Genomic DNA, 17469 nt, shown 5'->3' with positions numbered 1-17469 from the left:
CAGCAATGCTAACCATTGTGCCACTGTGCCACTGTGCTGCCCTCCTTGTACATCTTTGATATTAATAGATCTTGGCATCGTAATTTAGGATTTATCCATCAAATCAGGCAATGATGGTGAAATTTCTCTGCTATAATGGAAAAGAAATCGAGCATAACAATAAATGATGCTTCTAATTCTCTGTGAGCCCATTTCACCCCTGAAAAACATTGGAGGCAACCCTTTCCAAACTTTATTAGCTACAAAAGCCAAACAGAGCAAATTAGAAAATCCGAGTGCAAATGAGAATTGCATGGACTTCATGGGCTGGAAGATGGCATTAGAAAAGATAGGTGCGTGATAGCCGGCACAGACACGATGGGCCGAACGGCCTCTTTCTGTACTGTAATACTCTATGACTGCCTGATCTTGTGGTGAAGTGGTTTGGTCTCCTTTTATTTTTAACATATCATTAAAAGCCCAAGTGTGTTCCAGTCAGATATTACATTCTAACCAGTCATCTTCAGTGGAATACAAGCTAATTCATACTAAAACGCTCCAAGGCAGTTTTGGACTTCATGTAAATTTTTCAGATTCAGAAGAATACCCTGAACTTATGGGAAATATTACCAGAAATCTTAATTTTGGTGGTTGGTTGAGTGCTTCTTTGGACAGTGATTTCTTTGTGCTCTCCTCCTGCCAGTGGTGAATATTTAACCTTGTAACTATCAGCAGCAGCTTTGGTGTTTGTCCACTCCAAGGTGATGGTGTCAGCAGTTGGCAACTCGTTCCTGAGGTTTGTAGGGGCATCAAGGTCTAGACAGAAAAACATAGCATTGGAACAAGGGATAAAAGAACAAGAGAGGGGATTTTGAAGTCTACCATGAGCATTCAAGAGAATTAAAAGAGTCTTTAATCACAAACCAGGATACTGTACATTACAGTTTAATGGACACTTAATTTCAAAGTAGTCCGAAGTACCAGAATTATATTGTTAAGCTTTAACTTACTCTAACCAAATAATGATATATTTGGGGAATGGTAGAGAAAATCAATTAACATTCTCACAATTAAGTGGTACTTATTGGTGCATTTTATAAACCTTTCATTATAAAGTGACGTAGCAATATTCAGAGATATTTATTGACTACCAAAAGTGAAAGCTGCATTATATATATTTGATTTATATCTATTTGATATATAATTGATATATTATTAATTGATTACCAAAAGAAGAAACTGAATTGTGAATAGACTGCGCTGTACACAATGTTACACCATGCTATGATAATACCCAAATGTCTTCCATTTATTTAGCACCATTAACATAGTTAAATAAGGAGCTATTATGCACAGCTGGCTCATGCAACTGTGCCAAACCAGCACAATACGGAATTGTTTTAAATTATTTCACCAGTTTAAAAATATTGATTTACCTGTTGTGAAAGTATTGACAGCAGGAACACTTCTCATGTTGCCACGTTTAGAAACCAGAGAAACTTCATATTCAGTGTCTGGTTGAAGCTCGGCTATGGAATAGGCTGTCTCCGTGTCAGGAAGTTCGACAGTTACTTTCTCGCTTCCTGGAATCCCATAGGATAGGCTGATCCCCTCAATTCGGGCAGATGGTTTGAACCAGGTAATGTGAGCAGTGGTGTCTGTGACTTCATTTATTTCCAGTTGGCTTGGCGCATCAATCACTGTGGGATTAGGGAGAGAATTTCATCATTCATCAACATCATGAAGCCTCACTGCATTTCCAGAAGACTTAACAAAATGATTAAGATCATAGAATCTCTGCAGTGCAGAAGGAGACCATTCTGCCCAGCGATTCTGCACAGACCTAAGGGGTGGGATTCTCCCAATCCGGGGCTGGGCTGGAAAATCCCCACAACTGGGCTACGCCGTCCCGATGCCGGCACGCGATTCTCGGCGTTTGGCGTGGTGCTGGTCGCAGGCCGCTGTACGAGGCCGGGCCGCCGATTCTCGGCCCAAGATGGGCCGAGCGGCGGCTCTAAAAAGGCAGAGTCCCGCCGGCGCCGTCCACACCTGGGGAAGCATTCTCCCCTACCCGGCGTGACGGAGGGTGCCGGCGTAGGGGAGTAGCGCCAACCACTCAGGGGTCGGGCCTCCCCAAAGGTGGGGAATTCTCCCCACCTTTGGGGGCCAGCCCCGCGCCGGAGCGGTTTGCACCAGAAGACTGGCGCAAAAAACCGGCGCCCCCGGCAGCGGGGCTGGCCGAAAGGCTTTCGTCGGTCCGCGCATGCGCCGGCAGTGACGTCAGCAGCAGCTGGCCGCTGACTTCACTGCTGGCGCATGCTCGATGTGGGGTTCTCTTCCGCTTCCGCCATGGCGGAGGCCGTGGCGGCCGCGGAGGAAAATAGTGCAGCCAGGGCACTGGCCTGGAGTCTGAGCGGGGGGCCCCGACCGCGGGCCAGGCCACCGTGGGGGCACCCCCCGGGGTTCGATCGCCCCCCACCTCCCCCAGGACCCTGGGGGCCTGCTCGCACCGCTGATCCCGCCGTTCCAGATGTGGTTTAAACCTTGGCGGCGGGAGAGGCCTCCCAGCGGCGGGACTTCGGCCCATCCGGGCCGAAGAATCACCGCAGGGGCCTCTCCGATCGGAGTGGTGAGATTCCGCCGCCGCCACTTCCAGGGTGGCGGAGAATCTCTGCCACGGCGGGGGCGGGATTTTAGGCAGCCCCAGGCGATTCTCCGACCCTGCTGGGGTCGGAGAATTTCGCCCCTGGTCACAGAACTATGCGCTCAGGGTCGGGGACGGCCTGTGGAGGGGGGGGGTGGGTGGCTCCTACCCCGGGAGAGGCCTCTGATGGGGTCTGGCCAGCGATCAGGGCACATTGATCGGCGGGCTGGCCTCTCGCTCCCCGGGCCTATTTTCTTCTGCGAAGGCCCCTGAACCCCAGCGCCATGTTGCGTCGGGGCCAGCGCATTGAGGGAGGCCACTGCGCAGGCGCGGGTTGGCGCTGGAGCCACTGCTCATGTGCGGATCCTGCAGCGCAGAGTTCGCGCCGGGATGGGAGGCTGGAGTAGCGTGAACCACTCCAGTGCTATACTGGCCCCCCCGTAGGGGCCAGAATCGGGTACTCCCAGCGGCCCGTTCATGCCGGCGTGAAACGCAACACCATTTCCGACGGCTCGGACACTCTGCCGCCGAATGGGAGAATCCCGCCCATGGAGTATAGAACGTACAGTGCCATTCAGCCCATCGATTGTGCACCGATCCACTTTAGCCCTCACTTCCACCCTCCCTCATTTCCACCCTATCCCCCCTAACCCAATAACCCCTCCTAAACTTTTTGGACACTAAGGGCAATTCATCATGGCCAATCCACCTAACCTGCACATCTTTGCACTATGGGGGGAAACCGAAGCACCCGAAGCAAACCCAGGCAGACATGGGGAGAACGTGTAAACTCTGCACAGACAGTGACCCTGCAGGGAATCGAACCTGGGACCCTGGTGCTGTGAATTCACAGTGCTAACCACTATGCTACCACTATGAAAGTACACCCTACCTTGGGTCCGCTCCCAACCAATCCCCATAACCCCGCCCAACCTGCGCATTCCTGGACATTAAGTGGCAATTTTAGCACGGTCAATGCACCCAACCTGCACATCTTTGGACTGTGGGAGGAAACCGGAGCATCCGAGGGAAACCCACGGAGGCACGGATAGAAAGTGCAAACTCGGGTCCCTGGTGCTGTGAGGTGCAGTGCTAACAATCGTGCTTCCGAATATGATAAATAATTTTCTGAAACTAGTGTCTTCCACCTCACAGTGGGGCCTAACTTTAACGTGTTGTTCCTATTTTGTGGGTCAACACCTGGCCTAATAATAACAACTTAGTACAGATGGTGCTCCGCCTATCGGAGAGTTCAGGCTACCACTAAATTGGTTGAGAATTATTATTTCAGGTGGTGATATTCATTTGGCCTACTTGGGCCTTGGAAAATCTGACTGGCACGACTGATTTTGAGCAGCATGGTGAATGCTCCTTCAAGGCATTGCTGGAGACTCATAAACTTGGAAAAATATCTGTATTCTATGTAGCCCAAAGGAGCAGGTGTACCGTGCGGGCAGCTATGAGTCTGCTTGCCTTTCGATTGGTTTCATCATACTGGACTTAACCCCAGCAGGTAAGTTGTCTTGAGGTACCTAATTGATGCTGCTGACACTCTTTATTTATTCTGATGAGGCCTGGGAACAAAATTACTTCAGTTTCCTCGCTTCTTCTAATTTTGGTAGTTTGGGATACCAAGTACTTTTTAGCTCATTTTCCTAATTACAATGACTTACGTATTGACTTTCAGCTTGGCATGTTTGCAGTCATTTTCCACAGGAAAAGATAAGGATAATAGCCTTGAAATTAGGCCCTTAGAAAACCATCATATAAGCGATTACCAATTTTGTTTAGAATTCTTCTGTCTAGTTTTTTGAAACTGGTTATCATCCCCACTTCAAATAATGAGCAAAGGAATTTCATCTCAGTACATGAAGCTAAACATTCAAAGTCTAATTTCAAAGCAAAAAGAAATTGTGCAGATTGTATAAAAATACAAATGGTAAGAGAAGAGTTGGGATGATTAATCCAATTCAAAGCTTCTATTTAATTAATTGTCGATTTTAACCCTTATCCATTAGAAGATACTACTTCTCAAAATTGTCATATCTGATTATCATGGAACCCATTTTTCCAGACGCGACGAGTGGTAGAAGATGGCTCATTGGTTAGCACTAGTGCCATACAGCGCCAGGGATTGGGGTTCAGTTCCAGCCTTGTCTGTGTGGGTTTCCTCCAGATGCTCCGGTTTACTCCCAAGGTCCAAAGATGTGCAGGTTAGGTGGATTGGTCATTCTAAATTGTCCCTTAGTGTCCAAAGATTAGGTGGAATTACAGTGATAGGGCAGGGGAGTGGGCCTATGGGAGTGTTCTTTCAGAGGGTCGGTGTACATCCGATGGGCCAAATGGACTCTTTCTGCACTGTAGAAAGGCAGGGCTGGATTCTCCACCCTGCGATGCCACATCTCTGTTTCAGCACGCCGGCGGGATGCTCCCTTACGTTGGCTGGTCAATGGGGTTTCCCATCGTGAGGCAGCCCCACACCGTCGTGAAACCCCAGGACTTTAATATCCATCTATTTATGTCAATCATCATCTCTGGCCCCGAAAGTGGGCAATCAAAAATGTTGTGTCTTATTCCCTCAAGTACTGAATTGTTGTTCAAATTTTAAAAACGTGGAATTAATATTATTTTCATACCTTCCCAGTGTCTTTTTTCTCTCTTTCTCTCAATGTAATATTTCTTTCACTTTCCTTAGTTCTCTTTCTGTGCCTGATTTTCTTTTTTATAAATTTAGAGTACCCAATTCATTTTTTCCAAATAAGGGGCAATTTAGTGTGGCCAACCCACCTACCCTGCACATCTTTGTGTTGTGGGGGTGAAACCCCTGCAAACACGGGGAGAATGTGCAAACTCCACACGGACAGTGACCCAGAACCGGAATTGAACCTGGGACCTCGGCGCTGTAAGATAGCAGTGCTAACCCACTGCGTCTCCGTGCTGCCCTCACCTGATTTTATATTCAATTCACTCATACTAATTCACCTCCCATGTCAGTGCTTCTGTTTATTTCTCATTCCTTTATTCCTCTTTAAAAAAATTTAGTGTACCCAATTCGTTTTTTCCAATTAAGGGGCAATTTAGCGTGGCCAATTCACCTAGCCTGCACATCTTTGGGTTGTGGGGGTGAAACCCACACAAACACGGGAGAATGTGCAAACTCCACACAGACAGTGACCCAGAGTCAGGATCGAACCTGGGACCTCGGCACTGTGAGGCAGCAGGGCTAACCCACTGCGCCACCGCGCTGCCCTCTCACTCCTTTATTCTTATCGGTAACCATCGGTCCCACCATTCACTGAGGTCTCAGGTTCACTATTGCCTCCGCCATGATCAGGATGTGCTACCAGCAAGTTAGGCTGCAAAACATTTTTAAGTTGAAGCATGCAGGATAAAATCTAACTCAGTGGTATATGTTGTGAGATGCCCCGTTCCAGCAAATCCTGATTCAATGTGTTTCAATGCTAATTCAGTAGAATTTACAATTCTCTCCCCCAACACAATGAATTTCCAGGGCCACACAAAAATAAATGACTGCCAAAATTTTCAAACTTCATTATCATCTTTCCATCTCCACCAGTTAGATGATGGCGGGAGTTCAGTTGTTTAATGGAAATATCTCAGTCTCATTATTTCACACTCTGGGTTTTTGGCTCTGCCTGTGTGCATGTGTGCGCTTGTGTGTGAGTGCGCTTGTCCCTATGTGCCTGAAAGTGTGCATGTGTATGCGTGTGTGTGAGAGTCGGTGCATACATGAGTGTGTGCCTGTGAGTGTGCATTTGTGTGTCTGTGTGTGTGCTCGTGTGTCTGTGTCTGTGTTTGTGTGTGTATTTATGGAAAGCTTAAAGCCATCACATCTGCAGTTCTCCATTATTGAATTTAATTAAAAGCTTGTGAATTTTAAATTATATCACAGTACGACAATGACAGAGAAGGCAGAGATACTTTAAAATATTTAGAGACTGCTTCAGTTTAATTCACATCTGGCTAGAATACCAATCCACAAAAGATGTTTCATGAGTAAATCCTGAATGGATTTACACTTTAACTTCCACTGCCAGATATACATTGCCAGCTTCTTTCCAAATCATTTCAATTTACAAGATTACAAGGGAATTACAGTGAGGAAAGCCCTTTAGTCCTGAGTAACTCATCCATTTAGGGTTTTAGGTTTTCACCACTCTATTTGGAAACCCTTTTGCAAGTTGGTCGCTCTTTGTGTGAAGAATTTCCCGAGTTGAGTCCTAAGTGTACCTTTTTAACTTGTCGTACGTTCTTAATTTAATTGAAAGACAAATTTACTTTTCCCTCACCGAAACAGTCTCCTATATCTCTGTAAGATCACGTCCTCCTTCTCAATCAGAAAATGCCAAGTCTGGCCTTCCCTCAGAGACTTCAACCTCTTTGAAAATAGGGGGAATCCACACGCATTTGCAAAAGAAAGATTTTTTTCAGCCTCGAGGACGTACTTTTCATAGAAAGCCCAGCAATTACTTTTGTGAAGAAATACCATCCATCACTTAGGTTGGTGGTTATTTAATTTCAAATAAAGCTCCTTCTTTCCTATCTTTTGAAATTAACCCTGCATGGTTGAACTTATTAAGCATAATATCCCCTCTCTCTCTTATAGAATTTACAGTGCAGAGAGGCCATTCGGCTCATCGAGTCTGCACTGGCTCTTGGAACCCCACTTAAGGCCACACCTCCGCCCTATCCCTGTAACCCAGTAATCCCACCTAACCTAAAGGCAATTTATCATGGCCAATCCACCAAACCTGCACATCTTTGGACTGCGGGAGGAAACCAGAGCACTCGGAGGAAACCCACGTGCCCACGGAGAGAACGTGCAGTCTCCGCACAGACAGTAACCCAAGCCGGGAATTGAACCTGGGGCCCTGGAGCTGTGAAGCAACTGTGCTAAATGCTGTGCTACCATGCCCCCGCCCCCGTTCTATGTGGTTATATATAAAACTGTGCTGGAAAATCTCAACAAGTCTGGCAGCATCTGTAGGGAGAGAAAAGAGCTAAGGTTTCGAGTCCGATGACTCTTTGTCAAAGCTTTGACAGAGTCACCGGACTCGAAACGTTAGCTCTTTTCTCTCCCTACAGATGTTGCCAGACTTGCTGAGATTTTCCAGCAGTTTCCCTTTCGTTTCAGATTCCAGCATCTGCAGTAATTTGCTTTTATATATAAAACCGTATCATGTGTAGCATGAATTGTATGCTTACAAAAGTTAAAATTCACAGTAATAATGGTGATGAAATCTTAAATTTAATGCGTTGAAAAGGTTGGCAGTATGGTTTACAGCTGCGATAACGCTACGTACACTTTGAATCTAGAAGACTAAAGCAAAACATCTGGTAGCGCGCACTTGAGGTGATCTCTTAGTGCAAAGGCTCCATAATATTATGCTGGTCAGGTAGAAACTCTGAGTTGGAGAACAAGGCCAGGCATATACTGTACAGATTTTTGAATGCTCCAACATTCTTCCACATCACTACTTTATTACAACTGACAGGTGGCCATTAGCTCATTCTTTCCTAATTAAATCTATCAGTCTGCCAATTTTACTATCCGGCACCGGGAAGATTCATTTGGTGTGGGTTGTGCGTGTGTGTGTGATTTACAGCCCTGTAAAATGATCACATTCCAGAGGTCCTGTGAAAACAGCCACGTTGGGAAACCGTTCCAGTTCAAGCAGAATTTTCACTAAAATAGTGCGATATTCCCAGAACGGAATTAAAAATCAACGACTGGACAATTCCCATATCCATCGTGTCAGCTGTGCCAGTTGTTCAATTTCCACAGCAAATAAAATAAATATAACGGCAGATTTCTTGAATTATCAGAATCTACACTTCCTGGTGGTACCACTTTTGTGAGGTATGAAATTATAAATTTATGACTATGAAATGGGTGGTTGCTGTAACATTTAACGAGCATTATTGCCTTGTTTAGGTTGGCCTTTATGGCCACAAATGTGGCAATGTTTTATATCCAGGATCCTTTGCTTGTCTGGATATCGCAGTTGTAATGATGGTGGCGCTGTCAAGGGTTCATCATCATTACCTGACAACAACTGCTGAGGCTGTATTTTCGTTGCTGGGATCAAGTTGGAGCAGAGGTGGGTAGCGGAAAATAAATGGCCGCAAAGTCATGCGTGTTGGCCTCCTGCCTCTGTTTCTGACCCACACGATTTTCATGAGGGCGGAAGGAGAGATGGTGGCAGGGCAGGAAAGTGAGGTAACCCACATCGTTAATTAGGCTCCAGAAGGTCTGGAACCTTCCGTGGGATGCACAATATTGGGAGCTATGTAAGAATGAATACACTCTAGCCTAATAATAATAATCTTTATTACTGTCACAAGTAGGCTTACATTAACACTGCAATGAAGTTACTGTGAAAAGCCCCTAATCGCCACACTCTGGCGCCTGTTCGGGTACACAGGAGAATTCCGAACATCCAATTCACCTAACAAGTATGTCTTTCCGGACTTTTGGGAGGAAACCGGAGCAACCCGGAGGAAACCTACACAGACATAGGGAGATCGTGAAGACTCCGCACAGACAGTGACCAAAGCCAGGAATCGAACCTGTGTCCCTGGGAAGCAACAGTGCGAACCACTGTGTTACCATGCCGCCCACTATGGGTTTAATGCTGCTGCTGCCTCAAAGAGTTGGGATACCTTATAACATCCGTTATAAGGGACTTTAAACTGTGACCAAGTTCCTATTGGAAATAGGGGGCAGGATTCTCCGATCCCCCGCCGGGTTGGAGAATCGCCGGCGGTCGGCGTGAATCTCGCCCCCACCGGCCGCCGAATTCTCTGGCCCTCCAAAAGTCAGCGAGGTGTGAGTTGCACCACCCGCCTCGGAGAATGGAAGGGACCGGCGCGATTCAATGGGACCCGGGGCTGCCCGAAATCTCCGGCCCGCGATGGGCCAAAGTCCCGCTGGTTTTTTGCCAGTCCCGCCGGCGTGGATCAGACTAGGTCCCTTATCTGCGGGACCTGGCAGCGTGGGCGGGCTCCGGGGTCCTGGGGGGGGCGTGTGCCGATCTGGTCCTGGGGGGTGTCCCCACGGTGGCTTGGCTCGCAATTGGGGCCCACCGATCCGCGGGCAGGCCTGTGCCGTGGGGGCACTCTTTTCCTACGCGTCGGCCGAGTCAGCCTCTGCGATGGCTGATGTGCAGGTGTCCCCCCGCCCTGCGCATGCGTGGGGATGACGTCAGCAGCTGCTGACGCAGCCGCACATGCGCGGACTCTTGCCGGCCGGCGGAGACCCTTTGGCCCCGGCTGGGGTGGCGCCAAAGGCCTTCCATGCCAGCCGGCGGGGTGCAAACCACTCCGGCGCCGGCCTAGCCCCTGTAGGTGCGGAGGATCTGCACCTTTGGGGCGGGCCGACGCCGGAGTGGTTCATGCCACTTCGTCCCGCCGGGACCCCCGCCCTGCCGGGTACGGGAGATTCCCACCCAGGGTCTCTAACATCCCTATTGGAAAAAGGGGCTGTAAAGTGTAAAATGTTTTGCTCGAATAAATTAAAAGTGGAACACATGAAGAAAATCTGTTTCACAGTAGTGGAATCTTAATGATATGAACATTCCCGGACATTAGGGGCAGCACGGTAGCATGGTGGTTAGCATAAATGCTTCACAGCTCCAGGGTCCCAGGTTCGATTCCCGGCTGGGTCACTGTCTGTGTGGAGTCTGCACGTCCTCCCCGTGTGTGCGTGGGTTTCCTCCGGGTGCTCCGGTTTCCTCCCACAGTCCAAAGATGTGCAGGTTAGGTGGATTGGCCATGCTAAATTGCCCGTAGTGTCCTAAAAAAAAGTAAGGTTAAGGGGGGGGGTTGTTGGGTTACGGGTATAGGGTGGATACGTGGGTTTGAGTAGGGTGATCATTGCTCGGCACAACATCGAGGGCCGAAGGGCCTGTTCTGTGCTGTACTGTTCTAAGTTCTAAGATCCCTGAGTTCCAGCTTGCCATCTGCCCTGGCCAATTTGAAGATTCAGATGTGTTCATTTTTTTAAGCCAATCACAGACAGGAGCCATTCGGACCACAACATGGTCCCCTTCCCTGGTATCCCTCCTCAATTTCTGCCAACAATTCAGGCCAAAATCTTGCTCACAGGATAAGGTTCAACAAAAGGCCATTGTCCACCAAGTTGCCCCATGGAATGCTGGGACTGAGCTCTATCCCTGCAGGTGCACCTATAATAATTTTCTGATCTCTATGGTCCTGGGCAGTTGCTGAGCAGAGGCCAACTACATCCCTGATGTTAGGGGATAGGGTATCGTTTTTCAAAGGCTGGCATGGTGGCACAGTGGTTAGCGCTGCTACCTCACATCACCAGGCACCCGAGTTCGATTCCGGCCCTCGGTGACTGTGCGGACTTTGCACGTTCTCCCCGTGTCTGCATGGGTTTCCTCCAGATGCTCCAGTTTCCTTCCACAGTCTGAAAGATGTGCAGGTGAGGTAGATTGGCCTTGATCGATTCATGGGTTTATGGGGATAAGGCAGGGGAGTGGGCCCAGGTATAGCGCTCTTTTGGAGGGTCGGTGCAGACTCCATGGGCTGAATGGCCTCCTTTTGCACTGTAGGGATTCTATGGATTCAATGCATTGCGGAGTTTTACTTGGAACTGGTGAACTTAGTCACGGTTTGAAGTCCCTTAGAACAGATGTTATAAGATCGCCAACTCATTGGGGCAGCAGGGTGAGAAGAAATCCTTAAGTAAAGTTGAAGCAGGGGTCAGCCAGCAAGAATTGGAGAAAGCTGAGGATGGAGAGTTACATGACCTATGGCCTAGGTCTTTCGTTCCGTGGAGGTACCCAGGAAGGTTTACTCTTCGGAAGACCCCACACCAGGATTGCACAGAAATTGACTGAGAAGTTTCAACACCTGTTGGGGCAATCCCTGTGCTGGATCCTTCATTGTCAGGATTCTCCATTGCTCCAGCAATCCCATTGGCTGGCTGGTGGCGAGAAAGAGAATGCTGGGGGAGGGGGGGGGGGGGGGGGGGGGAGCACCAGACAGCCCCTAAGACTAGAACCCTCTGAAACTCCAATGTAAAGTTGGAGAATTTGGATGGTTCTAACTGCCTTAGCACAATAGTTATGCAGGAATGGTTAGAAGGATTAAAACCACTTTTAACGTCTGGGTAACTGTACAATGGATTTCCCCCCGACTCTCCAACTGTTCCCCCTCCTCCGCTCACCACTTACAACCCCCACCCCTTGACTACCTCACTGACCACCGACTGCCCCCCCACTCTGGCCAGCTGATTTCCCCTCTGACCCCTCCCCCAACTCCTGACCAATCTTATCCACTTACCTCACACACACTTACGTTCTCTCCTGCCAAGTTGGCTGCAACACTTAAACTTGCTGTTGTATGACAGCCAGTGTGATAGAAAAGGATGCTGCTCCAGGAGCAGCCACATTGCGCATTCCTCAGCAGGCACAAGTTAGATGTCCCTGTGAGAAATGTGCAGACTGAGCGACGTAAAAATGAGCAGAGTGGCAATCTAGTCGTGATTGTCACTCCAGGGAAGATTTGGCCCTCCCTCAAACGGAGGTGGAAGATACAAGAGTTTTAATGCACCTTTTCTATTTCTTCTCCGGACACTAGGATAGCTTTTGTTTGCTTCAACTCACTTGAATACAAGTAAAGGAAAGGATCAAATGTTGACTCTCAAATTCAGTAGCTCATAAGTGGAGAATCGCATAAAGAAACACCTCACCTGGTGACCACAACTCTAGAATAACGAAGGTTTCCTGGGCTGTATTAAGAGTATGAATACAATGTACAATGTGGTCAAAATCCTTTTTTATTCTGTTAATTTTAACTTAGAGATTTTACAGAGAATATCAAAAAAGTGTAATTTGTTGAAAGTAGTTTAAAAGCTCATGCATATGTATTTGAATACAATTTTATGTGACTTTAATAAGCATCACACCTGCAATAACTGTATACTGTTTTGGTGCTGTTATCTAAGGAAGAATATATTTTCTCCAGAGGGAGTGCAATGACATGTTACAAGGTTAATTCCTGAAATGAGAGGGTTGTCCTATGAGGAGGGATTGAGTGCAATGGAGCTATATTCTCTGGAATTCAGAAGAATGAGAGGTGATCTCATTGAAACAAATGACACTCTTAGAGGACATGACAGGGTAAATGATAAAATGCTATTTACCCTGGATGGAGGATCCAGAACTGGAAGGGGAGGGGGTCATGACCTCAGAATAATGGGTCTACCAATTAGGACTGAGTGGAGGACAATTTTCTTCATACGTTCATAAGACTTTGGAGCAAAATTAGGCCATTCAGTCCATCAAGTCTGCTTCGCCGTTCTATCGTAGCCCTTATGTTCCTCATCTGCGACCTACAATGTTACAGACCAAGTGCTGGATTGTGAAATCAGCCAAACCATCTCCTCCCTAGAACAGATGACTTAGGAGCAGGAGGAGACAATTTGCTTCCCGAGGCTAAACATCCTCAATGTGATCTTGGGTGATCCCATCCTGACCTCAATTCCACTATCCTGCCAGTTCTCCATAACCCTTCAACCCATTATCAATTAAAAATCTGTCTCACTCTTCCTTAAGTTTACTCACTGTCCCTGTATCCACCACTCTGGGGTAGCGAATTCCACAGATTCACAACCCTTTGGGAGAAATAGTTTTTCCTTAAATCTGTTTTAAATTTACAACCTCTTATTCTAAGATTATGACTTCTCATTTTAGAATACCCTACAAGAGGAAGCATCAGCTCCACGTCTACTTTATCCATACCTTTTACAATCTTGTATACCTCAATAAAATCTCCCCTCATTCTTCTAAACTCTAAAGAGTATCGGCCTAAACTGTTCAATCTCTCCTCATACGGCAAACCCCTCATCTCTGGAATCAATCTAGTGAACTTCCTTTTAACTGCCTCCAAATGCCACTACATCTTTCCTCAAATAAGGGGACCAAACTTGTGCACAATACTCCAGGTGCAGTCTTACCAATGCCTTGTATAGTTGCAACAACACTTCCTCACTTTTATATACAATTCCTTTTACTATAAATGCCAACATTCCATTTGCTTTCCTTATTATCTGCTGCATCTGCATGCTCGTTTTCTGTGACTTATGCACGGGGACACCCAGATCCCTCTGCATCTGAGCATTCCGAAGTCTCTTCCTATTTAGATAATAAGTTGCCTTTCCAGTTCTTCACTTCGAGGCTTGCGAATCTTTGAAATGCTCAACTCAGCGGATGCTCAGTCATTGAATTCTTTCAGGGGATATGGGCACTGCTGGAAAAACTTGTTGCCCATCGCTAGTTTCTCTTGAACTAAGTGGTTTGCTAGGCTATTTCAGAGGGCAATTAACTGTCAACCATTGCTGGGGGTCTGGATTCACATGTAGGCCAGACCAGGTAAGAACGACAGATTTCCTTCCCGAACTAGATGGGTTTTTAGGACAGTAGATCCTGGGAGCCGGTAAGATGTGGCATACGGGTTGCAAATATGGACCCCGCCCAGAGATCACAATGTCCTCATGAGGCGTAACGACCGTCGGGAAACCCGGAAGAGACTTCTCGCGGGATCTACTGGCCATGTCCCGTCCCGATTCCCCTGGGTATTAGCCTGGACCTCTGGATTACTAGTCCAGTGACGTTGCTACTAGGCCACCATCTCCCCCTTAGTATAACTATGCCTGGGATTAATAGTTTTGTAGACACTAAGGGGATCAAGGGGGATGACAATAAGGTGTGAAAGTGGAGTTGTGGTTGCAGATTATCAATGATCCTCCGGGGTGACAGAACGGGATTGATGGGCTTTATAATATACACCTGTTCCTATTTCTTTTGCGACATCATTAGTCAAGGAAGGGGGCCTTTTGGGAAGAATACATTTAAAGTCTACTTTAATCAACTCAGTACTCGACACAAACTTGATTGTTGCACTGACTCAAATTGATGGTTGTACAAGCTGGAATACAATCAAAGCAGAGGGGAAAAGTAACGGGTTTTGATTTACTTACTTGTTGTCAGTCTTTGTTTAGTTGGTGGGCCACGAGTATTATTTTTCAAAATGTGAAGGCTGACTTCATACTCCTCTCCCGGAGCCAGTCCAGTCTGTACAAATGAGACTTGTGGCTGCTTCAAGCTGTTGGAAATCTCCCCGTTTTCCTCTTTCTGCAACCAAAAGAATGTTTTGGCCTTGGTTAGAAGGGCAAAGCAGCATAAAAGGGGTTTGCGGGAGGCACATTGTTTTGGTTCATTGATTCAGCTATTGCCCCAGACATGTGGGTGGGTTTAATGACATTTCATGACGCTATCTAGTGCAATGATATGAACCAAATGTGTTTGTTAAGGCTGCCTTGTTTATGGATGAAATAAAAAAATGATGGTTGTACATGCTGGATAAACTCAGCAGGTCTGACAGCATCTGTGGGGAGAGAAGCAGAGTTAACATTTCAAGTCCATAAGACCCTGCTTTAATGCCTTGCATTTTTTAGTAAGAAGTCTTACAACACAGGTTGAAGTACAGCAGGTTTGTTTGGAATCACTAGCTTTCGGAGCTTAGCTCCTTCATTATGCAGGACCAGCATTTAATGCTCATCCGTAACTGCCCCTTGAATGGGCAGTTATGCTGCTGTGGATTTGGAGTCACATGTAGGTCAGACCAATAAGGACAACAGATTTCCTACCCTAAACGACATTGGTGAACCCGATGGGTTTTTACAACAATCAACAATGATTTTGTGGTCCAGATTTTTATTAAATTCAAATTTCACCATCTGCAGTGGCGGGTTTTGAACCTGGGTCCTCAGAGCATTACTTTGGGTCTCTAGTTTACTTATCCAGTGACAGACACATGTCATTGGTAAAGAAAGAGATTGGTCATTGAGTGCAGATTAAAATTTAGGCAGCACTTAACCACTGTTTGACATGAAGCGAGTTGCCAATCTCTAAATCTTATTCCATGGTTGGACTGAGCATTACATTACATTATTTTATGGAGCTTGGTTATGGATATCAGTACAACATTGTTGCTACATGGAACAGTTGGAGGTCTCAGACTCAGGACTCTTGGCTTGATTCAGCCCATTAATTCTTCAGTTTTCTCTGCCCCATTACTTTAATCTTAATGAAATCCAAAGGTCAAAGTAAAACATGGTCTTAAAATAAGCAGACCAGCGAACATGCATTTTGAATTAAACTTTATTTCTTTGTGCATACCATTTTCAGTTTAAGGAAACTGTTAAATACATATTTTATAACTGAACAAAATTATATAAATGTGTCAAATTTACCCCAAGCCTGGTGGAAGGCCTTTATCCCCAAACTGTCTTTTTGCACTTCAGACACTATTGGAGCTACTTCTGCATTCACAGCATCTTTATTTTTGTTTCTAGGTCGCAGACATTTGCACGGTTTTTGATTTTTATCTTTCCAAATTCCAATCGTAGAGCAGAGCAATGCAGAAAAGGAGGCCCTTTAACGTATCCACACTGGCTTTTACAAAGACCAGTACCGTTTAGTATATTCAACGCACCTCCACCTCCCCCCGCACGCCCCCACCACTGATCCCGATAATCCTTCAATCTTTTCTCCTTCAAGTATTTATCCACCTCCTTTTTGAAGACTATGATTGAATATTTTTACTATCCTATTCGGCAGTGAATTCCAAACATCAACCAACTGATGCTTAATGAAGCTTTTCCTTGATAGGAAGAAATATACCTGCGAATTAGGAGCTGGAGAAAGCCATTCAGCCCTAAGAGCATGCTCCGCCATTCACTAATACCGTGGTTGATCAGATTGTGGCCTCAATTCCTCTTTCCTTCCTATCCCCTTTCCTGCCTTGCTCCATACCCTTTGACTCCCTTGTCAATCAAAAATGTATGACATTCAGCCTTAAACATATTCAAAGACCAGGGGCAAAATTCTCCGACCCCCGCAGGGTCGGAGAATCGCCCGGGGCCGCAGAAAATCCCGCCCCCACCGTGGCAGAAATTCTCCGCCACCCGGGAATTGGCGGGGGCGGGAATCACGCCCCACCGATCGGCGAGCCCCCTGCGGCGATTCTCCAGCCCGCGATGTGCCGAAGTCCCGCCGCTGGGAGGCCTCTCCCGCCCCGGGGGGGGTGCCCCCACAGTGGCCAGGTCCGCGATCGGGGCCCACCGATCGGCGGGCGGGCCAGTGCTGTGGGTGCACTCTTTTTCTTCCGCCGCCGCAACGGCCTCCACCATGGTGGAGGCAGAAGAGAATCCCCCAGCGCGCATGCGCTGTTGGTGACGTCAGTGGCAGCTGACGCACCGGCGCATGCGCGAACTGGTGAAGGCCTATCGGCCAGCCCCAGCGCCGGGCAGCGGGCGGCAAAGGCCGCTGGAGCCGATTTGGGCGCCAGTCAGCGTGGTGCCAACCGCTCCGGCGCGGGCCTAGCCCCTCAATGTGAGGGCTTGGCCCCATTCTCCGCACCTTTGGGGATGCCCGACGCCGGAGTGGTTGGCGCCACTCCGCTACGCCGGGACCCCCCCGCCCCGCCGTGTAGGGGAGAATCCCGCCCCCTGTCTCCACCGTTCTCTGGGGAAGTGAGTTCCACAAATTCAGGACTCTTCGAGAGAAAGATTCTCCCCATCTCTGTCTTAAATGGGAAATCCCTTTTTTAAGCTGTGTCCCCCTAGCTCGAGTCTCTCCCACAAGGGGAAACATCCTTTTAGCATCCACTCGGTCAAGTCCCCGCAGGATCTTATATGCCTCAGTTCTGATTCATGTTTGCCAGTCACCTTAAACCTATACCCTCTGGTTATCAACCGCGCCCTCCCCCCCCCCCCCCCCCCCCACCCTCCGCTT

The 17469-nt window shown here is 47.5% G+C and overlaps 1 protein-coding gene across 15 annotated transcripts in view; it reads right to left on the bottom strand.

Moving 5' to 3' along the window:
- tnc (tenascin C) overlaps positions 1 to 17469 on the bottom strand; it is a 350428-nt gene that overhangs the window by 76599 nt on the left and 256360 nt on the right. For all 15 annotated transcript variants that reach the window (XR_005458500.1, XM_038781949.1, XM_038781951.1 and 12 more), the window contains 3 exons: positions 14652 to 14805; positions 1416 to 1679; positions 610 to 795 (listed from right to left, as the gene is read on the bottom strand). Coding sequence is in view for 14 of the 15 variants with exons in the window: in XM_038781949.1 (XP_038637877.1) it covers positions 610 to 795; positions 1416 to 1679; positions 14652 to 14805 (604 nt within the window). In the remaining variant the exon portion in view is untranslated. The remainder of the gene's footprint in view (positions 1 to 609; positions 796 to 1415; positions 1680 to 14651; positions 14806 to 17469) is intronic.

Source organism: Scyliorhinus canicula, chromosome 21 (assembly GCF_902713615.1).
Source record: "Scyliorhinus canicula chromosome 21, sScyCan1.1, whole genome shotgun sequence".
NCBI classification, from domain to species: domain Eukaryota; kingdom Metazoa; phylum Chordata; class Chondrichthyes; order Carcharhiniformes; family Scyliorhinidae; genus Scyliorhinus; species Scyliorhinus canicula.
This window is presented reverse-complemented; position numbering and strand designations above follow the sequence as displayed.